Source organism: Cuculus canorus, chromosome 1 (assembly GCF_017976375.1).
Source record: "Cuculus canorus isolate bCucCan1 chromosome 1, bCucCan1.pri, whole genome shotgun sequence".
Classification (NCBI taxonomy): domain Eukaryota; kingdom Metazoa; phylum Chordata; class Aves; order Cuculiformes; family Cuculidae; genus Cuculus; species Cuculus canorus.
The window spans coordinates 151,369,729-151,394,293 of NC_071401.1; the positions used below are offsets into that span (position 1 = coordinate 151,369,729).

At 41.9% G+C, this 24,565-nt stretch overlaps 1 protein-coding gene across 3 annotated transcripts in view; it reads left to right on the top strand.

Moving 5' to 3' along the window:
* FAM180A (family with sequence similarity 180 member A) overlaps positions 1–24,565 on the top strand; it is a 105,334-nt gene that overhangs the window by 61,738 nt on the left and 19,031 nt on the right. Inside the window, exon 1 of one of the 3 annotated variants that reach the window (XM_009560545.2) lies at positions 12,335–12,608. The exons of the other annotated variants lie outside the window; for them this stretch is intronic. Coding sequence (XP_009558840.1) covers positions 12,533–12,608 — 76 coding nt within the window. The 5' untranslated portion in view covers positions 12,335–12,532. Of the gene's footprint in view, positions 1–12,334; positions 12,609–24,565 lie in introns of those variants that run through there. 3 annotated transcript variants of the gene reach the window in all.

Below are 24,565 nucleotides of genomic sequence, written 5' to 3' on the forward strand. Positions count from 1 at the left end.
TAAATTCTACCTGATGAAACCTAATGTCTGAAGCCTGGTTTAAGGACAGGATGTCACAGCCATGTGAACACAGATGTATGAAAGAGGAAGAGATAGATAGGCATCTTGTTTTGCATAAGCATTTGCATGTTTATCCAAAGAGGATATTCACAAAACCTGTGTCTGTAGATAAAAACCTACCACTGCTTTGTGTGGAGCCTGACATAATGATTTGGCTCCAAAAGTGGCCAAACTAGAAGCATTTCTTCAATTATTTGCATAATTCTTTTGAGCTTTGTGAACTCAACTAAAAGAAGTATTAAATCCAAGCCATTCTTGGTTTGTATTTTAGTACCCAAACCTCATTTAATTAAGTTTATTAAGTCTAGTTCTACTTATCATATGCCCTGTTACAAAGGCACACTTAATGCTGAGTGGAAACCAGGCTTCCTGGCCTGCAGAAGTTTTTTCCCATTGTCAAAAATGATCTGTCTGTGTTAAGACAGATGCAACACCTTTCAGAGAAACAGAGGTTCAACTTCACTCTTTTGTTAAAGGGGTTTCACTTTGTGTAATTACTCCTTAAGACGAAAAGTGTGAGGAAGGCTTTAACTAGGGTTGTAACATTCTCACAGCATATGGAGGAGCCAAGTTGGGATTCCTGCCTCATTTAATATTGGTTTGCTTGAAGGAAATTGAATGCTTACAACAGAGGAACTTGAAGGACTCTCTCCTCACATGGGCAATAGACAGATAAGGCTCATGTCAAATGTGGGAGTTAGTTGTGGAAATGCACTGTAAGCTCTCATTCATCCACTGATGACAGGCTGCTCTCTCAACAGTTCCCCCTTGGGTTTAGAAATGTTTCCTCCTATAATTGGTATATATATTTCCCCCTACCTCAGAAAGATTCAGTTTCATTTAAATGATGTTTTCCAAGAAGAAACACACTCATCATAAAGTTCCCTATCACATCTAGATTACGTGAATCTCAGTGATTTTACTGTTTAGAAAACAGAGATAGCACTTTCTCCCCATCTTCTGCAATATGACTACTGTTATGTGTAAATACTTCTGTTGTTTTAGCCACAGGTGACATACAAGAAATGGGGTCAACCTGGCCTCCATTAAAAGTTTTGCTATTGTGTACTACAGAAACAGCTGGGAACAACAGTACGGGTTCCAGATCCGCAGAAATAAAGCAACTTAGTAACAGGGAATTATTCAGCTTAACAATACAAACTAGGTCTCTCTCAGTGTGGACAGTACCATTAGTTCACTGCAGGCTTGGTGCAAGTCTGGAGCTAATTAGACTGTTATCCTGGTCTCTTGGCACTTGATAGCACAGCCCAGGATGCAAGGAGCAGCTGACACAGCTTCTGACAAATGACAAGTGCAAATATCAGTAAGGTAAGGTTTCAGCAGTGTAAGAAATTCAATGCTACTGTGTTTTGCAGGTATGAAAGACAGCTTTTCCTCTCATTAACTGAGCTGCTTTAAGCAGTACATTCTCTCCCCACATATACATACACACACACATATAATTTTATGTATAGTTCTTCAAGGAAAAAGAGGGAGGTGAGACTTGGCTGTTCTTTCCATTACATTTGCTTTCAAGCTTTTGTGCCAAACTAAAGAAGAAAGTGAGAGCACTTCAGAAAGAAACCAGCCCATACCCTTCTCAGCAATGAGAAAGGTAATTTGGTTGTGTTGCACCCGTGCGTTGTGCTGTACACAGTCAAAAATCTTGGCAGATAAGAAAAACATTTTAGTATCAATTTTGGTGGTTTCTGGGTGCTAGGCACAAGAGAGTACGCCTGTTCTGGAAGGGATCGGAGAAATGTGGCAGGCAGCAGGCACCACAAGCTAGATTTTCCCCCGAGGAACACGTCTGACATAACTGGCAGCTCATTTCTCCCGCCGTTGGATGTGAGCTGCTTCTGAATGCCTCCCTTGTGCTAGGGCTGGTACTGAGCTAAACGCAGGCCTGGTGCCAATGATTACAATTCCCATTAGCTGAACTACGCATTAACTTAAGAGGTTGTATGCATCTCCATTGAGGGAATAGCCTGTTGTATGCATGCACTATTTTTCTGAAGGAGAAGTAACTCTGTTGTTCGCCTGTTGTGCATTCACACAATCTGTTTGTTTGGTTTTCTTTTGTTCTTTAGGAAACCGGCACTATTGAAAACAGTTTTATAAAGGCCCTGGACCAGTTTTGTCACCACACTGTAGTGTTTTAGGATGTCAAACAACGTGGCACGGGGCAGCTGTAGCCTGCTGGGGATGAGAATATACTCAGCAACAGCAAACAGGATGGCCAAGAAGTTTGCATCTACCTCTGCCCCACCAGTTAAAGGCACACAAGGTGAGCGGATAACATGAGAGCCTAAGCAGAGAGAAAGGGATCACAGCTGGGAAGAAAATCTCTTGAAAGCTGTAATGGTTTATGAGCTCTCTTTTGAAACCTGGACATTAACTGTGGCTTACACTCACCTTTGCTCCTTTATCCTTGAACAAATCCACCATCATGGACAGATTTTAGCTGTAAACTTGAACTGTTAAATCAATGAGCTCTTTATCCTTCTGAAGCCTAAGATACAGTTTAGGACTTTAAGACACTATTCAATTTACAGCTGTTTATCATGGAAGATCCCGGTTCGCAAGTGGGAAAAGTGCTTCTTTAACAATCAACAAACATTTCATGTGTTCAGGGTATGGACCACTACTTTAGTCAGGGGGTTTAATTGATTCTAAGCTCCTTTTCCTCTCCAACTTGTGTGTTATTTTCTGTCTTGTCAATATAACCATGTGTCTCAGCTCTTATCATTATGATCAAGTTGCTGTTTCACAACAGGAAGCCAAGGAAAGGCCTGGAGAATTGAGGAGATAGTATCTGCTGCCACTTTTGGGTGTCCTCCCACCCTCCCACTGCTGAAACAGGCATCTTGATTCTTAACTCGGTCATTTCTCATCCCTTAAGGTTGTGACATCCATCTATAGGAAAGTTCAGAAGGAGGATCTGAGGAGCTACAGGCCTGTCAGTCTGACCTCAGTGCTGGTGAAGGTTATGGAGCAGATCATCTTGAGTGACATCATGCGGCACTTATGGGGCAATCAGGTGATCAGGCCCAGTCAGCATGGGTTTACGAATGGCAGGTCCTGCCTGACTAACCTGATCTCCTTCTATGACACGGTGACTCGCTTAGTAGATGGGGAAAAGCCTGTGGATATTGTCTACCTAGATTTTAGTAAAGTCTTTGACACCATTTCCCACAGCATTCTCTTGGAAAAACTGGCTGATCATGATTTGGACAGACGCATTCTACATCATATAAAAAACTGGCTGGATATCTGGGCCCAGAGTGGAGTTAAATCCAGTTGGTGGCTGGTCATAAGTGATGATCTCCAAGGCTTAGTGTTGGGCCAGTTCTGTTTAATATTTGTATCTGCGATCTGGATGAGAGGATCAAATGCACTCTTAGTAAGTTTTCAGATGACACCAAGTTGTGCAGAACAGTTGATCTGCTTGAGGGAAGGAAGGTGCTACAGAGAGATCTGAACAGGCTAGATCAATAGGCTGAGGTCAGCTGTACAGTGTTCAACAAGGCCAAAAATCAGGTCCTGCACTCAGGCCACAACAACACCATGCGATGCTACAGACCTGGGGGCAAATGGCTGGAAAGCTGCCCAGTAGAAAATGACTGGAGGGTGTTGGTCAACAGCTGGCTGCATATGAGCCAGCAGTGTGGCCAAGTGTCCGAGAAGGCCAATAGCATTCTGTCTGCCTCTCACAACAAGAAGGACAATGAAATGCTGGAGGGTGTCCAGAGAAGGGCAATGAAGCTGGTGAAGGGTCTGAAGCACGTCTTACAAGGAGTGGATGAGGGAACTGGGGCTGCTTAGTCTGAACAAAAGGAGGCTGAAGGGAGATCTTATTGCTCTCTTACAACTGCCTGAAAGGAGGTTGTCTTGAGGTGGGTATTGGTCTCTTTTCCCAAATAACACGTTATAGGGCAAGAGGAAATGTCCTAAAGTTGTGCCAGGGGAGGTTTAGGCTAGATATTGGGAAATATCATTTCACTGAAAGGTTTATCAAGCACTGGAACAGGCTGCATAGGGAAGTGATTGAGTCACCATCTATGGAGGGGTTTAAAAGACCTGTAGTTGAGGTGCTTAGAGACATGGTCTAGTGGCGGACTTGGAGGTGTTAGGTTTACAGTTGGGCTCAATGACCTTAAAAGCCTTCTCCGACCTAAGTGATTCTATGATTCTGTGATTCTGTAAATATTTCTGTTGGTTATGTTATTCAGGAATGAATTATGATTAGACCTGTTTGAATAAAATAAGGTTAAAAATTCTTTTCTCTGTTCTTTAGTCTTTGGGACTCACTACAATCACAGGCACAGTATGGTGGATTGTTTGGACATCTTAAGCACCCCAGGGCTTCAGCAGAGGTAAAGGCTAGTGTATGCTTGGTATGGCACAAACCATAAAGATGTTATGGTCTAAAGAGATAAAGAAATAAGGAACAAGAGCAACATTATCTAACATTTTCTGCACACAGAGAACAAAAGCAGAGAAAAGTGAATGCTTTACTTGAAGTTTGCCTTTTGACTGAAGCCTGCATTACACTGAGAAAGAAACAGAAGAGCCCTTGAATTCCTCTTGAAGACCTTTGCCACAAAGTTGTTCTTATATTTGAAAACATTGCTGCTTCAGAAAATGATTAATTGCTTCTCTGGAGGTCTGATAGCCAAGCATACTGGTAGAATGAAAATATAACTCTCGCATTTGTGAAGATCTGCTAATTCTCAGTGGATCTGAGGCAGCGGGCAAATGCCAAGCCTTCAATTTTTTGAGGAAGTTTTAAGTCCCAGCATCTTCTCTAGCTGCAAGCTGGTTTAAAGGGCCTATTTAGTCACCTAGGAACTAGGAAAATGTTTTGCAGCAGAAATGCAATCACTTTTTGATTTCTCAACATGAAAAAGCCCAGTGGGGAGGGGAATGATATTTTGCAGAGAGGAATGTTCAGTCTGCAGATCAGGTTATTTTAAGGTTCAGACTACTTTGCAGGTTACCTGTTGCATCTCTCATTGCTTTACCCAAGGAAAAAGGAAGAGCTGGACCACTCATCTGCTTCCATCTGGAGGGAGCAGGTTGAGTTGTCCTCTCATCTCAGTCCTTTTAATAATCACCTGCACTCCCCCGAATAGCCCCTCCAGTTCTACACTAGAGTAAACAAATGGGAATATCAATGTGTTTTATTGCAGAAGCAGTAGGCAGAAGAAGTTTTCATAGCAGAAGCAACTGAAATGTAACTTTCATGTTGTGCTTCCCATTGATTCAAGTCTTATTTCTGGTCTTTCTAAAAAGAGTCCAGCTGTGTTCAGTTTCTGTGCCTATATGCTAATGCTATAATCTCCTCTGCATTTGGTGTTCATTCTTAGTCCCATGACTCCTGTCATCCTCATTGTATGATCCAGCCTCATCCCCCTCCTGTTTGACACTACATAATGCCACTGCATCACACCCTGCCTCTAATACTATCACCGCGTAATCTCTCTTTACGGTCTCTCTAAACTCTCAGTTTTATAATTATTAGCCAGAGATTTTGCCTTTCTTTTAACCTCAGAACAATTTCCTTTCACAGTTCCAACAAACTTTTGAATCTAGAGTTATACTCTGAACTAAAACACTAAATCTGTTGAAAGTTCTGGTCTGGCTGTTCTTGGTAATGATTTATTATAATGTGCTTATATTTATTATTTGTTTTTTTTCTGCTCCAGAGATGGCATCATTTATTCTTGGTTTTGTATTGTCAAGATCTGATTTTGTTTTGGTTTTAACATTTCATGGCTATATTTAATGAAGAGACTTTTTTCTGCTGTTCTGAGGATTTAATCATAAAACTCCCCCTGTGACTGTTCACTGCTGACAGAATTGACTTTCTAGGCTGAAGGCAGGAAATTCTCTGCATAGCAGACCTTCCTTTATGATATTAGCAGTGATTTGCAACAGAAAATTCTTGTCTGCTTCATTTCAGACCTCCTTCTACAGTAGCATTTCTATCAGCATTTTCTGTTGCTTAACTGCAAGTCATGGCCTTGGTGTTTGCATTGGCTTCATGCCACTGGAGCTTGCACTGGCAGCCAACAGGTTGCAAAAACACAGAACTGATGGAATCTTTGAAAAGTTTCATTTTCCAAAAGGGATATCCTGCATTAGCCAGCAAGAACTGCATGCTTATAAGCTGAAAGAAACCAGCACAGATTAGCTAAGGTAGGCGTAGCTCTAGTGATTTACATCAGTAACTGCCCTAACAGCCACAAGGAAAATTAACCATCTTTATTTTATAAGGTGCAACAATCAAAAGAATTCAGAATCACATTACTGGCTTTCCATGCTAGATTCTACTGACTACTGTATCTCCATGTTCCTTCCTCCGTGGGCTGGTGTGTGCAGCACAACCTTGACTGGTGCTTAAGGAACTGAACAAAAAATATCCCTCATATATTGTCTTGAAAATTTAGGGAAAAATAGGTGGCATCCTTAATTTTTATGTAGTGCAACGCACGCTTGACCAAGGCAGCCTTACTAGCACATTAGTTCTATGAAGTCTTGAATTAGAAGAGTCTGTGGTTCAGCACGACTGAGCTCAACTGTGAGCATGTTAACTTTGCTCTAAGCGATATTAACAGCCCCAGTTTCGGTATTTGGACTATCTGTACAGTGCCTAGGGAGAAAGCCTGATGTCTGAGAATGATTCACATAATAGAGGCTGAAACACGGAAGCTATCTAAGCTAGTCCAGAGGAAATACCAAGAAGAAAGGAACATATTAAATTTTGTGTCTCTTTGGAGCTTAAAACTAGTGGGAGTTATTTGTCTCTGCTTAGCTATTCATCTTAAATATGAATCCTCTCCTAACTTTTTATATCTAAAACAGGAGAGGGATCTCTTCTTAGCTAATTAGTTACTGTATTCGACTAGGATCCAAGAACCTGGATTCAAATATCTCTTCTTTCTGAGACAACATGAGATTTCATTTTTCATACGAGCCTTGAATGATGCAATATCAATGGAATGTAACTTGCTTCAAATTATAAAGATAGGTACGTAGTAAGACCTGCAGCTCATATAAGTGCTGTGATGATGGCAAATGAGTCACCTTGGCATTCTTTCAATCTGTCACAACAAATATTTAATTGCCTTCTGCAGATAGTAACAGATTTAGCAACAGGGTTGAGAAGTTCCATCCCAGAGGATCATGTAATTCAAGTCTTAGATTTATGTCTTACAGTATGGATCTCCTAAGGGAAAGAAAGGATCTGAGACAGGACATCTTACAAAGCAGGCAACTTCTCAAACAATCAAGTCACAGAACAAACTAACGTGCCCCATCTCCTTCCAGATTGTGTGGGAAAAAACCTGAAATGTGCAACACAGAACTTGAGAAATCATATTTTTGTAAATATTAAGGAAGGTCTTGATATTTTGCTTGAAATACGAAATAGGATGTGAGCAGCTCAATATTTTCACAGTAGATACAGGCATACAAGCATTTAAGGAGCTGCACAGGGAAAGCTTAGACACACAAGAAATTCAGATATCTGCAAAGCTGCATGGGCAGAATTTAAATTTTGGTTATTTAAATGTAGATCTGTAAAGTGTCAGCTCAGCATCTAAGTGAGCGTTCGCGATTGTGAGCTTAGGCAGCTAGATCAAGGTAGCAAGGGAGCCCTAGGGCAGAAAGGCAACAAAAAGATGCCTCAAAATCCCTTCCAATTTACAATTCCATTGCACTGTAAGGCGGAGTAAAGATAATCTTGCTCTTTGTTGCTTTGATGCCTAGTGAGATTCTGCCATCCAGATTGTTGCTGCAGGAAGCTGCAGCCTCAGCTGATGGGCTGGCAAGAGTCGTCATGGATAATGAGGGTCAAGTGCCAGCAGTCCAACTTCAATGGGATTTCTTTTCTTCTTCTGGGAGCTTATGTACAGCTATTTTTTTCCTCTCTTTATGCTCTTAGTTATGAGGTACTTATCAGCTTTTGTGGAAGCTACTTACTCTTTTTGGTTAATGGCACTGGTGCTGTATGAGCTGCTGCAGTGCCAGAATGGGGACTCATACTTTGGGCGGAGGAATGGATCGGCTCTTGGTTTCTAGCCCCAGCTCTACCATCAATTCATTCAGTGAGTGAGTCACTTTGTGTGTCTCCATTTATCCATGTCTGTGGTGGGAAGGAGACCAATGTCTGTGTCATGCATCAATATTGTTCCACTGTGCTGGCATACTAGCAGGCAGATGCTGCGTGGCCCATGGGCAGGGCTCTGGCTTGCAGAGCACAGTTTCTGATTCAGAGGAACTTCCCCCCTATACACACTTTCTTTTCAAATTGAACCAGGGAAAATATAAAATATAGAAGATTTACAAAGAACTCTCACAGCGACTGTGGCATCAAGGCAGACTGGAACCCTTCTTTGGATTTGGTAGAAGCTCATCAAAGCGAAGCTGAACTGACGTCATGAGCTGGTATTCTCCAGAGAAAAAGAGAATATTTTTCTTGGAAGACCCACAGGCTGCTGATCTTGGATCACCTCTTGCATTTTTTCTCATTCTATTCTCTGTTTAGATTGTAAGATTTCCCACAGTAAACTACTAAAGAGGACACAGAGGCACCTCACCTGAAGCACTAGTCACTCCAGAGCATCTCCTGGGAAACACTGTTTCTATACTCCCAGCCTGCTGAAGTTGTCTTTTCACCATGACAGCATCTGTGGTAGGAAGGAAGGACAGATCTGGAGTACCACAACCAGCTCTTGGCTCTCACTGTACATAGACAGCAGAAAGACAGCTGGCAGCTTTCCTGTTCTGTCTTCACCCACCCGTCTCCTCCCTGCTCTGTTTCCAGGTTTCTTAAATAGACCACGTGGGAGTAGCACTGTGTACAGACAGCCACTGACAGCATCAGGGTGGAGGTTTCAAATGGAAAAGCTCCTCCCTTGGTATCTAGTCATATTACTGAAAGCTGCATAATTTTTTACCTCAAACTGCCTGCCAGAGGCAGTAGTCGGTCATACCTTTCCTTTGCCTTAAAGTTCTCTCAGATGCTGGGAGCACTGGAGGACTTGTAGCTCCAAGACCTAAAGTCATAAGAATTGGCAAAACGTAAATATTCACCCTAACAGAACTGTGACAGTGTCTAGAACTACACTGATTTAAGGTCTGAATATTGGACTGGCCAGCAGACCAGCTCTCATCCTCCTAGCTTCAGGGCATAATACCCTTTCCTACCACATGCATCTCCAGGATGAATTCTTCACCATTAAACACCTTCTGCTTGATACTTCCAAAGCAATCTGGGATCATTTAATATTTATAAATATTGAGGATTTCTACCCTGCTTCAACATTGGTTATAGTTGCAGTGATTCAAACCTCCATCATAGGCAGAATCCACCCTGAGCTGAAGCTGAGCAGCTGTATAATAAAATACAGTCATGAAATGAATAGAAGCTGTATCGGTGAAATGCCCTGAGCATGCTTGAGAGATTTCCTGGCTTCATCTGGATGGCTTTTTAATAGGGAGGATGTGTACATACATTCATACTGCAGAGGAAAAAAATCTCGTTTTAAGGGGGAAAAGAGATATTTACACTTCTTGAGGAGATTCCAAAGGGAAAACATTCTTTATTTTACATGGACCTGTTATATTCACAGTTGCATTTCCTGCAAGAAAACAGATTTGTGTGCCTCATTCACAGACTTAAAGTCAAATTTGTCCTAGAGTTGTGGTGCACACAGAGAGGCAGTCAAATCTGAAACAGCTGAAGACAGCACTGTGGGACCTTGAACCACAGATGGGGAGAATTTGTATCTGAGATTAGATAAGGAAACGGCTGCTAGAGAGGATTCTGTAGCTGAACTCAGAGAAAGAAATAATGATTTAAAAAAATCACGTTCAATGTAGCTCCAGAGCAACATTTCCAGCGTACGAAAAAGGAGAGATCAGTAATCATTTTATACCCTCCTGTACTTTTGACCCGTATCCCAGTATTATCACATAATTTTTCTGTTTCTCTCAGCCACTACTTCTCTGTTGTTCCTAGTGTGCTTGGTCCAAAAGCTGAAGATGGAGGTGAAGGTTAGGGAAGGAAGTTGCTGGGATTCTTCTCCTCTTGCTTTCTAGGCTGGTTATATAAAGCAGTGACAGTGAACGAGCAGAAAGCAGAGCCATCCTGCAGGGCTCATTTTGCAAATAGTTCCAATTCCGGTTTAGAAGGGATGGAGCCTGTCTGGCCTCCTTCGTCTTCTCTTACTAACTGCCATTTCCTTAAATATAAACAATGAAATAATACAGCGCTCGAAAGAGCTTTCGCCATGGAAAATGTGTTTCTTTGTTACCCCACAGGATTTTAATTTTTCTCATAATTTTGTCTCATTTTTCAAGCCTGCAATGCATATCCTATATGCTGCTTCTCTCTTGTCTACCTCCCTTTGAAATATCTTGTTCACAGACCCTATCAACATTAAGATTGTCATGCCAGGGCAGCTAGGATGATGTAGTTAAGTTAATGAAGCCATCTATATCCACTATTTCTGCTTGCTAGAGGGCTTTCTCTAAAATGGTTTGTGAAAATAAAATATACATCCTCAAGGCCTCCTTACTGGTTGAATTCTTTCCAGAAGAATTTATACAACAATGTTTTTTCCTCTGCGTCTGACAGATGATTACCCGCTTACTATGGAGCAACTTGCACCTTCTTGATGCACATCATCTCCGAATTCGCCATGCTAGTGACTGGATCCACATCCTTCAGAAAGCAACTCATGTTGTCCTAGGTGACGTACCTAAGCTAAGTAGGAATAACCATCCTCTTGTGACATCTGTGCTTCTCTTTTCCCCTCCCTAGAGAATCTAAAACTAGTTTACTCCAGCTGCGTAAATTCAGGACAGATAAATACGAAAAAGCCTACTCCTAGCTTTAAACTTGCATACAGATCCATCCATAATAAGTTATCTTAATAGGAAGAGCATAAAATGAGATAACTAGCAAACCTATGCTTGAATTATAACTTTTGTCATCCCTTGGCATGTAAAATACTTTCTTGCATTCATTGCTGTTCATGTGGGAGTAACCTGAAGGAGTCTGAGCATAGGAAAGTCTGTACGTGTAGGAAAAGGGAGTCGCCTAAAGCAAGACAACCTTATTTGACCTTCCTCCTTCCTTTACAGCTGGTGTTATTTGAAGCTGGGACAGAGAAGAATGAGGGGACTGAAGCTAAGGCCAGACTTTGGAATGAGGCAGACAGGAGCTGAGGAGGTTTTCTCCATGCTTTCCTGCCAGTGCCCATTAATCCTGAGCCACAGTGCCCTCTGTCATTCCAGCTTTTGGTCCTTTCCCTTAATTCTTCTATTTATACCTTCTGAGCTTAAGTCTCCTTTCTTATGTGCCAGTTTTACACCAGTGTAAATTCATGGATATCTGTGTATTAGTTCCTGGTTTACCTGTAAAAGAGAATTAGACTTATCACTTCTAGGCACCAAATGGAATAACTCCTGTCCCTTGATTCTGCTGAATACTCAGTGTGTTCCTATTTTTCATCAGTCTGTTCCAACACACAGCCACCTGCTGTTATTCCAGGGCCCCTGAAAACACCCCCTAATGCTACTGATGAAGCTGTGCCAGGGACAGTACCTACCTGCAGCCTTCTCTGTGCTGGGTCACTCTGAGATAAACGCTTTCAGTGCTGTCTTCCCTGTGGCAAGTACCAACAAGATGACTATCTGTAACCATTTTGTTCAGCATCACCTCTCCACTTTCATCCTGGCTACAGTACATTGTCCATAGGATTGCTTACTGTTTCTCATAGTACTGCTGAAGAGAACCAGTTAAGGATTTGAACTTTCCTGTTCTCTGCACCAGCCAAACAGAGGAAAAGGCCAAGACCTGTCTTGCAGAATTGAAGTCTAAGTGCAGCATTATATGTTCTTAATAAAGGAGTGATTATATGAATCACAGTAGCAAAATGTTCTTGCAAAGCAGATGCCCCACTCCCTGACTTAAGCCTCCAAGGGTGGCTGTACATCATTCCAGAGAAGGCTTTTGCCTTAGACACAGGATAGTGTATAGCCCACTGTTTTACAGAGGAGTAGCTACAGGGCTAGGATTCAAGATTCTTTAATGAAGTTACTTGTGGCTGTTTATTGGACAAAAATAAATTCCAACTGGCGCATATAACAAATGAAACTCAGCTACAAAAATGTAATGATATTTATTCACACAGCTGCCAGAAAACTCACATGCACCATGAGTCATTCCAGATGTGGATAAAAACAAAGTCTGTCTGTGAAAGTAAGTTTCCCGATCCCGAGGAGACTTGGTTTGGGTGAGGAGCTGCACGCTGACTTCAGCTGTACTCAGAAGAAAAGACAGGTTCTCCTTCAAAGGGGGAGGGAGAGAGGAAAAGCCATTCATTTATTCCTGAAAAGAAAGGAGGTAGGAAATTGAAAAGCTAATATAGAGTTAGACATACTTATTTTAAAGAAAAGGATGCTTTGGAAGACTTTGCTGCTGCTGCTGTTCTATTACAGTGTTCATGCCACTGTTACTCACAGATGGAGCAGAGGTAAGATTTAAACATAAAAAAATATTTCAGAGAAAACTTTGAATTTATAGATTTGGTCTGAAATTATGTTCCATTATATATATATATATAAATATATATATATATATATATATATATATATATATACACAATTTTCCCCTCCCAGCTCTGGAATTCTTTGTATCCATTAAATAGGAGGTTAGCTAAACAATGATATAGATATATAGAAAAATACAAATGTAGAAGTGCATAAAGGTAAAATCAAATATGTATTCTATTATAATACATATATATGTGTGTGTATAAGTATATATATATATATAACAAATAGCCCAAGAAACAAAACTACCTTCTTTTCTCACATTTTCCTTACTCTCTTCTCCTCCCTTTTCTCTTGCATTAACCAAAATTACAGGTCACAAAACCTTAAAGCAAAACCCTTTTCAGTTACATGTGGCATAATCTTCCCCCCTACCAGGCAAATAGCTGGTTATAGTAAACCCAACAATGCCTGGATTGTACAAGGTGCCTAGAAATTCTTACAACCCTACCCTGACAGACTAGCACATATAAAACTACCTGCTGTTTCACCAGTCTTCAGCTGCCAATATGACAACAGATAATTGTGATATATCTGCATTCAAGTGTGTGACAATAACATATGAAATTATTTGTGACCATTGGACAGCAAAAAACATGCTTGCTTAAAAGCTATTGATGATGTCCTTTCCCTTTTTTATTTTATCCTCTCCTCTGGTATTTGGCATGGGTTCAGTAGCTGCTGGAATTGGAGAAAGGAAACACCTCCCAAAAGATTTCTTTGGTTCTGATAACTAAATTCACAGATATTTAAATGAAACAGAGTCTATAAAAAAGCAAGCATACAGGTGTCACCCCCCCCACCCCAGTCTCCCATATCATGCTCATTATACCTGGTTCCTTTCTGATCTGCTTCTTGGGTTTCGTTTTGGTTTGTAAGGGAGGCAATGGATGAAAGAAGCAATGAAAAGCTATACAATTCTCCTAAGGCTATATGAATGTTTAATTGTTCCTTGGAGTTAGTGGGGGTTCACTGACAAGGCATTGACCTGGGCCTCAGAATAGCAGATTCTTTCCCCAGCTTTTCCATCATTGTGGATTATACCAGATGAATCATTATGCCTGCATGTTCCTCATTTTCTCTTACTGTATAACAGAAGTAATAATAGGAATTGTCACCATAAAAAACCACTTAATTCTATAGATAAGAGTTTGTCTTTCCAGGAATGACACATAGAAAGGTGAGGCAATTAGAACTAGATCTGCATATATGGAAAAAACAACCCTCCCATTTGGAAGAATGAGGTCACCTTACCTGTTATATAGGAGAAAAAAAAAAAAAAAGGAAAAAGATAAAGGTTCATTTCCATAGAATAATCACTATGCACATTAAAGTTGTACTTCACTTTTGCTAATACACTTGTTTTAAATCAAAAAAAACCACAACAGAACCCTAAAAGGAATCCATGCAACTATTAAAGTCCAATTTTAATCACCATGAATATTTAAAGGAAAACATCAGAGTTCTATTCTGCCTTTTGGAAAAGCAGATTGTTCTCAATCTGGAAGCACTAGAGCTTGGTTTTGGAGACCTCAGAGGGAAGAGAAGATTCATTCCTTGTTGCAATAAGGAGTTCACTTCTCACAAATACTCTATGCAGAGATCTGCTGAGGAGGAAACCAGATTTCTTCTCCACAGCTGCTGGGGCTATTCAGCTCCAAATATGTGTTAAAGGCATGACTTCTTCAACAATAGCTAGTGCAGAGAACCTCTACTCCTCCAAATTATCTATGCATCAGCCCAAAAATCCCTATCCTAATCAGCAGTACGTAGAGGGTCAAAGCACTATCATAATTTTTTAATTGCTTAGAAACCTGAGAGGAAATATGAGTACCAAGGCATGACACATCCTTCTACACACTCTACAAATGAAAACTGACTCTTGTCTGGACTAAACCTCAGTCCTTTAAGTCTTATCGAACTCCTGATCTGAATTTTGCAATGGAAAAGAAGAGACAGACCAGCATCTGTTCTGATGGAAATGAAAGACAGATCTGCATATCATCTCCATGTTGTCTAGTAGTCCAGATTGTTTACAAAACAGTAGGACAGAGGGACTGGCTTTAATTACCAACAGTTATTGTTTGCAATAGGAATGAATGGTCAATATTGGATAAAACAAGGTATTTTAACCATTTTTTCACTAAGAGGCACTAGGGCAGCCTTGGATTCCCAGCCCTTGTAACCAAGTATTTAAGGTTTGGCTCAGGAAAAATATCAGATGTGAGGAAAGATGAACATACTTGTGCTGACTGGTGAGTGGGAACTCCAAACTGCCACCTCCCTTTTCCCTTTGCTTTCACAAGCATCATTAAATGGAAAAGAGAAAATAAAAACAGAAACAAAAACAACAACAAAAAACCCACAAAAAACCTGAGTGCCAGAAAGCCAGAAAACTGAGTGTTTTTTAAAAAAAAAAAAAAAAAAAAATCTGTCAGCCATTTTCACTAAAAATCTCACACATTCCTTCAGCCTGCCTGGATCCAGCTGGTCCAGAAGTCACAGGCAAAGCTCGATCCCTAGGATGGACCTGTTCAAAGTAGTAAAGAGAGATCAAAGACAAAATCACAGAATCAGAGAATCATAGAATAGTTTTGGTTGGGTTGGAAGGGACCTTAAAGACCATCCAGTTCCAACCCTCCTGCTATGGGCAGGGACACCTCCCACTAGATCAGGCTGCCCAAGGCCCCATCCAACCTGGCCTTGAACACTTCCAGGGATGGGGTATTCACAGCTTCCCTGGGCAACCTGTGCCAGTACCTCACCATTCTTATCGTGAAGAAATCCCTCCTTATATCTAGTCTAAATCTGCCCCTTACGCGATGGTAGAGGAGAGGTTGTATTAATTTCTAAAGGTTCCAAATGAGAATTCCAGAGATAAGAGATGCTTTTGCTGGAGAAACCAAGGAGCAAATGCTGTTATTAGACATAAAAAATAAACAAAACAACTCCATGCAGTTGTGGCTAGCAGAGACTGTGTCACTGCTTGCCATCCTGTTTCTTTAATCAAACTGCTCTGATGAGTACTACTATACAGGAGAGCAAAAGTTAACTTCAGATCTACATTACAAGAATTGTCTATTTCCTGAGGAGAAGCCCTAAGGCAGTCTTTAATAGCTTGTTTCATCTCAGCTGGCTGTAGTTTATTTGCTGTAAGGGCTTCCTGATGCAAATGAATGGCACGCAAATAGCAGTGTGTGTGCTATAACATTGCTTAAGAAGTGAAGATGCAGTACAGTTTCTTGTGGTTGTGGCTTCTTGGACAGTGGGGCAGCTGCAATGGCAAGTTCACTCTTTAGTGGAGGCTGGAAAAGGAGACGTTGAAAGACACAAAATAAGAAAGTAAATCTCTTTTCATCCTTCAGTGAAAAAGAGATATATTAGCTATATTAGCACCACTGAGGTTTCATGCTTTTGAGGAATGGCTGCTCTGTGCCTTCCAGAACTCAAAAGCAATATCACAGTTGCATTCAGATCTATCTGGTTTACCTGCATTATTTTGTACCCGGTATCTAGTGCTCAGGGAAAGACAAATCATAGTTCCATAACACCAGGAGAATGCTTTGTTCTCCTTAGAGGCTTTCTGCAGAAGGAATTACTTGAAGAAACAGAAGACTCATCCTCCCTGATTTCCCCACAACAGTGCAAACTTCTAGTATTTGCTCTAGCATTGTGACAACTGAGTTTGTGAGTTTGATAGCTGCTACATGCAACTTCTGCAGGCTGCTTCTGCATGTGGGCTTAGCTGTAGCAGGCTAGCAGCTCTCCAGCATCAGGAGATGGAAGACTGTGTAGAGGAGAAAGAGAGACTGATTGTTGCTTAGAAAGCCAAACAATGCTTTTACAAGGAAGCAGTGTTTAACATATTCTATACTCTGTGATCATTTGCTACATACCAGAATGATAGCAATCTTGCCACGTGGGCAAAGGATGAATGTCTTGGAGATTAGGGCATCCACTCCATCCCCTTATCTTTTGACCTTTTTTTTTGACCTCTCATCCCCTCATCTCGTATTGCATCCTTACAGCCAGGTCCTCCCTTCTCCAGCATCTTCTGGGATTCCATTGCTGACAGTAACACCGGTTTGACATTTGTGACTTGGACAGCACGATCAAAGGGAATGTGGCCAGAACACAGCATGTATTTACAACACAAACAGTCAAACACATATCCACATACATGCCCAGTGGCAATCTAGTATACCAGGTTATGGTCTTGGGTTATCTAGGACACGCTGAGTTTTCCAAAGGACTGGTCCAAGGATAAAACAAAATTACACCACCTGGACCAGCTACAGGAACTTTTTGAAATGTGACATGCATTTAACTTCCTTTAATTTCCATAAAGCTATTGTCATTCAACTCTTAAAATATGTAGTGCATGTGAGACAATGAAAGATATGAAGTGTTATAAAACAGAGCCAACTCTGTCTAAGCCTGACTGTGTAAAGTATGTTTCTTCTTATGGAGAAAATACAGTATTTCCCTATCCTCTTCCTCCCACATGATCACTTAGAAAATTGCCTCAGCTGCCCTAACCTCCCTGATTGTTGGACCCTTTTCCATTGACTGCACTGGAACTGCAAAAGGCTTGATCAATCTGCTGCAAAGGTTTTTCCCACTGACCTTGAGTCTGTTTCATAAATCTGTATCAGTTCCTGGGAAAGCATGTGTGTAGGTGGGAGTCTCCTGGTCCGGAGGTTTATTTGCCTGATGCAAATTATTACTGCAACGCGTATTGCAACTGTACCTGTAAAGAGAGGGAGACACTGCCTAAAGGGCAGTCTGTGGTCAAAATTCAGAGGGATTAGCTTTATAGCTGTATGACCTGAAAAAGGCAATTTTTGCTCTTACTTCCTGAATTCCTTTGCGAAGAACTGTGGAAAAGATGAGTATAAATGTAAATCATAGACCTAAAAATAGATCCTCAAAAAAACCCGATTTGTCCTACACTGTGAGTAGGAGGAATCATAGAATCATAGAATAGTTTGGGTTGGAAGGGACCTTAAAGATCATCTAATTCCAACCCCCTTGCCACGGACAGGGACACCTCCCACTAGATCAGGCTGCCCAAGGCCCCCATCCTGGTCTTAAACATTTCCAGAGAGAGGGCACCCACCACTTCCCTGGGCAACCTGTTCTAGTGCCTCACTACCCTCATCATGAAGAATTTCTAGTTTAATGTCTAGTCTAAATCTTCCCACCCTTCAATTTATAGCCATTCCCCCTCATCTTAACACTACAAGCCCTTATAAAAAGTCCTTCCCTACCTTTTCTGTAGCCCCCTTTGGGTACTGGAGAACCCTTTGGGTCTCCTTGGAGCCTTCTCTTCTCTTCTCTTCTCTTCTCTTCTCTTCTCTTCTCTTCTCTTCTCTTCTCTTCTCTTCTCTTCTCTTCTCTTCTCTTCTCTTCTCTTCTCTTCTCTTCTCTTCTCTTCTCTTCTCTTCTCTTCTCTTCTCTTCTCTTCTCTTCTCTTCTCTTCTCCTCTTCTCTTCTCTTCTCTTCTCTTCTCTTCTCTTCTCTTCTCTTCTCTTCTCCAGGCCGAACAACCCCAACTCTCTCAGCTTGTCTTCTTGGCAGATTTGCTCTGATCATCTTTGCAGCCCTACTCTGGATGCATTCCAACAGTTTCATATCCTTCCTGTGCTGAGGATTCCAGAACTGGACACAGTATTCCAGATGAGGTCTCACAAGAGAAGAATATGTGGGCACAGTCACCTCCCTCGACCTGCTGGCCACGTTTCTTTTGATGCAGCCCAGGATACGGTTGGTGTTCTGGGCTGCAAGTGCACATTGACGGCTCAAATCAAGCTTCTCATCAACCAGCACCTCCAAGTCCTTCTCCACAGAGCTGCTCTCAATCACATCATTCCCCATGCTGTATTGAAGCCATGGGTTGCCATGACCCAAGTGTCACCTCTTGTCACAGATCTCCATCTGGACATCAAGCCATAGACCACTACTGTCTGAATGTGACCATCCAACCAATTACTTATCCATTGAACAGTCCATCCATCAAATCCATACCTCTCCAATTTAGAGAGAAGGATGTTGTGGGGGACTGTGTCAAAGGCTTTACAGAAGTCCAGATAGATCACATCCATTGGATTTCCCATGTCCACTAATGTGGTTACCCCATCATAGAAAGCCACTAAGTTGGTCAGACAGGACTTGCCTTTGGTGAAGCCATGCTGGCTGACTCTAATCACCTCCCTGTCCTCCATGTGCTTTAGTGTGGTTTCGAGGAGAAAGGAAGTGCTAGAAGAATACTTTCTGCTCTTTAAGAAATTAGAAGAAAACAAAGATAGAAATAGGTTTTCAAGCAGTTCTGGAAAATATTTGAGAACTTCAGTATTTGACAACTAATGAACTAAGGAGCTAACAAGGATATCTGCATGGCACAATGGTGTGTGAAGCAGAGATCACAGACCCAGGGCCAAGACAAATTCTCTGCCTTGCACAGCACAGGACAGTGCAGGGACTCTAGCTCATGTCTCAGCATTGTGATAGTCACACACGGGATGTGCCCAAGGGAATGAGCTCTACCTTTCCACAGGGCTTGTCTGGTTGGACCCAGTGCCACATTGATATGGTCATACTGCTTCTGGCTCTGACAGATCTGCCTTGTGTTTTGCTGTGTGGTACAGATATTTCTTTCATGGTCCTTGTGGCAGATTCCTTGGAAATCAGCTGTGATGGTAGTCTGAAGCTATTTAATAAAGCACTGTTAAAGGGATTAGTTATTGGCACCTGCAAAAGCTGCTTGGTATTGCAAAAGGTAGTTAGAATATAACAATCTCAGAATGGATTTAACCTGTATTTGATAAATATCAATAGGGTAGGACTGTGAGTGTTGTCAAAATGTTTTCTAGCATGTCCTGATTCCTCAAATGCTTCATTTGGGGCCAACTTAATTAATTCACCTGCATGGATGATCCCTGAATCAGAATTCACAGTGAATACCTGAAACTTAAGGACATAAAAAAGAATGCTTAAAAAAAAATCAAAGCTTATGATCTCTGCTAAACTGTGATGAGATCAGGGGGAGGATAGATTATAGAAGCTCCCACATTCTAGTTTAGATCATAGACAGATATTGTACTCTATAAAAGCAATCACGCTGTTAGCAAGGAAGGATCTAAGTGATTTGAGGCTTTTTTTTCACCATGGGAAGCAGACAAAAAAAGGCTAAAGCTTACAGCTCATGCAGTTATAAAATGACTGACAGAATCAAAAGTTAAGTAGAGAAAAGAGATAGATAATTTTGAGGAAATCTGGGTAAGCAAAAACAGGGAGACACATGAGGTAAAGCTGTTTTCTCTTTGATATGTGCTAGACTAAAAGTGAACTATGAGCTGAAATTGGCACCAGTAGAATTTTCACAGACATTCCATCTCCATCCCAGTACTGAGGATTGGCAAGTCAGTAAGACATTTGCTGACACTTTGGTTATTTTTTAGAATTCCTGCATGCTGAGTGTCCTGTGTATTTGCCTCAGTCCCAGGTATAGAACTGTCTTGGGATCTGGATCAGTTTGCACAAAGGTCCTCATGTCCCAACCAAAATCCAGCTCATAAGCACCTCCTGCCATTCAAATACTTCCTTATTCTTTCACATGGAAATAGCTACCTACGCTTTAACAACTGCTTCAGGGCTCCTAATGAATGGTCTTAAGTGAATGTTCGCAAAGCAGCTCTGTTACAAATGAAACAACTCATGTACCCATGTAAAGACTGTACAACCTTCTTGATTATCTTCTACTCACCTGCTGGGCCCAGAAAACTCACCAGTAACTGGCATAACACAAAGGCACAGAGTGAAGAAAAACCACCACTTTCCTTCTCCAAAGAACTTTCAGTGCAGTTAAGGAAAGGAAAAGTTAGCATCCTTTTTTTTTGTGGCGAGGCACAGAGTAATTAAATCACTTGCCCTAGATCTCTTCAGTATGACTGTGTGCATGTAGTTATATATGTTGTTAATAGCAGTGGGTTTTTTTTTATTCTGTTTCTGAAGCATATAGTGATTTTCTTGTTTTCTTGGGGTAGATCATGCAAGATTCAGCAGGAGCGTAATGACTTCTCAGGCAGAAAGAAATCTTGTCAGACCACTGAATGGTACAATGTCATTGAAAGGAAAATCAGCAGGTCTTAATGAACACCATCAGGCTGCAGAGGCTCTGATGACTCAAATAGAGACAGGCAAGATGTAAATTGCTGAAGTAAAGCACTGAGTGGTGAAGCAATTAACTTTCCAGGCAGTGTCTCTACTCGGGTTTAAGGCAGGGCAGGACCCACAGAGCTGGCCTAAGGTGAAGGAGATAAACACTGGTGCTTGCCTGCATGCACAATCTGCATCCAGCTTGAATCGAGGCTCTGCAAGACCACGCACTCTGCCTTTGCACCCCAGTGGTTCTGGTGGGAAGAGATGAATCTATCCAAGATGCAGAGAAGATAGCTGAGCACATGGACCAGAATGCAGCAAACAGGGAGCTGTGAGATTGTCTTTGTTTGATTAACTTTTAAAGCATTGAAATGCACATACCAGCACCACTGAAGTCAGCAGGAATCTTGTTACTTGCAGAAGAGAGGCCACAATCTCCGTCATTATCTGGAATTTGGTTTCGTGTAGTAACTGTGATTGCTAAAATCTTCTAGGCCAAACACATTATTTATTCATTAAAATGTTTTTCAAACGAAATATCATTGGCATGGGTGAAGCTGATGCATGCTACATGGGTAGCTGGCAGTGGGAAGCAGAAGAAGAAATGTATCAAAGCATCACAATAAAGAAAAAAAGTGTGGCAGGGCGAGCTCAAAGAATGGGCTGGAGACACAGAATGTGAGGAGGGCAGCAGCAGAGTTAAACAACCTCCCTTATTCCCAGTTTCCACAAGCATTCATTTCTTCTGATGAAAGAGTATGTGGGGCCTTTCCTGGCCCAGTTTGCCTGTTAGGTCTGGCAGCTCCCCAGTTCCCCTGAGATAAGCACAAATAACACTCATCCTCTGGAAATCCCTCCCCAGCCACAGGGAAACAGGTCACCATCCAGGAGCCAGGCTGCAAACTCACCAAGTCTCTGTCTGCTTAGAAGGAGCCAGGTAGCTGAAAAAAAGGGGGCAAATAAGTTACGGAAAGCTCAGAGGTTATCTGGGAGGCAATGGGACAGTAGAAGGGCAATGTCACACTTCAGTCTCATGTTGGAGACCCAAATGCATAAGATGTACTGCAATGCTTAGCTGGTCCCCTGGTGTGGTACTGTGGGAGCAGAACACTTTGGTTAGGTTTTGCTGAGTTGTAAAGAGAGTAAACTCCACCAGACTGGATGTGGATATCTGCTATAAGCCAGAACATCAGAATTTCATCGTCTCCATCTATTTGGCCAGTGGTGCCACTCCCCAAATTGAGCCGGTGCTTCTAATGTCTTCACTATCTTGGAAAAAAAATAGAGATTTTCCAATCCGGCAGGGCTTATTTGAGCTACAGAGAGGAAGACAAGAGAGGTAAGGGGAAAAGACAGAGATACTGAGAAAAAGTAGAGGAAAAGCAGGAGGTAAAAATGGAGAAAGGAAGGAACTAGTATGAATGAGAGGAAAAGAGGAAGTGAAATGAAAAATGTGTAGGGAGAGAAAATGTGATACATGTAGATGGGAGAGATTAAACACCACACACATTTAAGATCAGGATAGCATTCACCCCTTGTCTGGCTGGTATCATTCCCATTTGAACCCACTCTTGAGAAGATGTTAATCTGTCATAGCTGGTCTCCATCTTATCCATCTGCTTCTCTGCATTGCTCTGCAGCTGACACTGCCTATTTCTCACACAAGCAGCATTTGTATTTACTTCTGATCCCCACCAGCCACTCAACACACTGGGATACTGAGATGCACTAGTCTGGGAGTCTGAGCAATTCATTGCCCGTCCTAGTATAAAAGTTAAAGTTACCGCGACTGAATCAGCAATGCATTGAGTGTCTGCATATCTCTGTTTTTTTTTTCCTTTGTCTCGCTTTGAGCTTTTGTTCCACAGAAGCTGCAAGAAACTTGTTCTTTTACAGGGCTCTGGGGCTACAGCATTTCCCATTAGTGCCACCCAAGATTTCCTATTAACACGAGTCATAACAGTGCCACGGCTGCACAAATCTGTGTCCCCCTATTAGTCCCTTGAGGAATGGATCAAGTTCTGCAAGACCTCAGCTTCGTCCCTGGTTTTCATAATGCTCACAGCCATGACATTATGTTTTTTTATGCCTGGCTCTGAAGAAACACAAAGTAATTTCTTATTAAATTTATTTATGAAATGCAGATATAATGTCTGAGGGAATTTTTCATGTTTTAAGCCCCTACCTAAAATAACAGATATTTAAGGCATGCCTCTTTTTTATTTACTGCAATGGCTTGGCCCTGAACAAACTCCATTTCCAGTTAAATGCTATTTGTAGACATCCTAATATAGTACAGCATGTGGTAAATGAAATCATACATTTGCCATAGGTGCAGCAACTTCTGGTTTTCTGGATTGCCATGCCAATTTGGCTGACAATTTTGGAAGGTAGTAAGTGTAGTGATAAAAGTGTATATACTGCTTGTTTTATTGCTTTCTGCCACCAGGGTTTTTATAAACAGAGCTCAAAGGGGCTAACTCATCCTGACTTCTACTTAGCAAATCTAGAGCTCAGTTGGGTCCTTACAAAAGATACAAGGATAGAAAAGTACCCAAAGATTTTTCCACACTGGGGTGTCCCATAGCAGGCATCAGATACAATCCACAAAAGTCAGATACAACAGGGCCTAGTTAGGCTTAGACAGCACAAGGCAGTGTGTGACTGCTGCATTGGGCTCTCCAGCAGGAGGATGATCACAGAATCATAGAGTGGTTTGGATCATAAAGGACCATAAATATCCAGTCCCAGACCCTGCTATGAGCAGAGACACCTCCCACTAGATCAGGTTGCTCAAAGCTTCATCCAGCCTGGCCTTGAACACCTCCAGGGATGGGGCTTCCACAACTTCCCTGGGCAACCTGTTTGAGTATCCCTCTACCCCTAACATAAAAAATTTCTTCTGAAGATCTAATCTAAATCTCTTTCAGCTTAAAACCATAACTCCTTGTCCTATCCCTGCACTCGCTGATGAAGAGGCCCTCCCCAGCTTTCCTGCAGGTCCCCTTTAAATACTGGAAGGCTGCTATAAGGTGTCTCCAGAGCCTCCTCTTCTCTAGGCTGAACAACCCCAACTCTCTCAGTGTGTCCTCATATGGAAGATGCTCCAGTGCTCTGATCATCTTTATGGGTCTCCTCTGGACTCAGCCTAACAGATCCATGTCCTTCCTGTGCTGAGGACTCCAGAACTGAATGCAGTACTCTAGGTGAGGTCTCATGGGAGCAGAGTAGAAGGGGCAGAATCACCTCCCTTGACCTGCTGGTTACACTTCTTTTGATGTAGCCCAGGATACAGTTGGCTTTCTGAGCTGTAAGGACACATTGCCAGCTCATGTTGAGCTTCTCATCAATGAGCACCCCCAAGTCCTTCTCCAAAGGGCTACTCTCAAACCATTCTCTGCCCAGCCTGTAATTGTGCTAGGGACTGCCCAGACCCATGTGATGGACCTTGTACTTGGCCTTGTTGAACTTCATGAGGTTTGCACAGGCCCACCTTTCAAGTCTGTCAGGGACCCTCTGGATGGCATCCCTTTGCTCCAGCATGTTGACCGTGCCACACAGCTTGGAGGCATCAGCAAACTTGCTGAGTGTGCCCTCAATCACACCGTGCATGTCTCCGATGATGACATGGCCTTGTTTTCACATAAAATGCTTGGAATCAGGCAGGGTGAAATGAACAGGAAACATGGTATCTGAGCTCAGCTCAGAGGATCCCAGT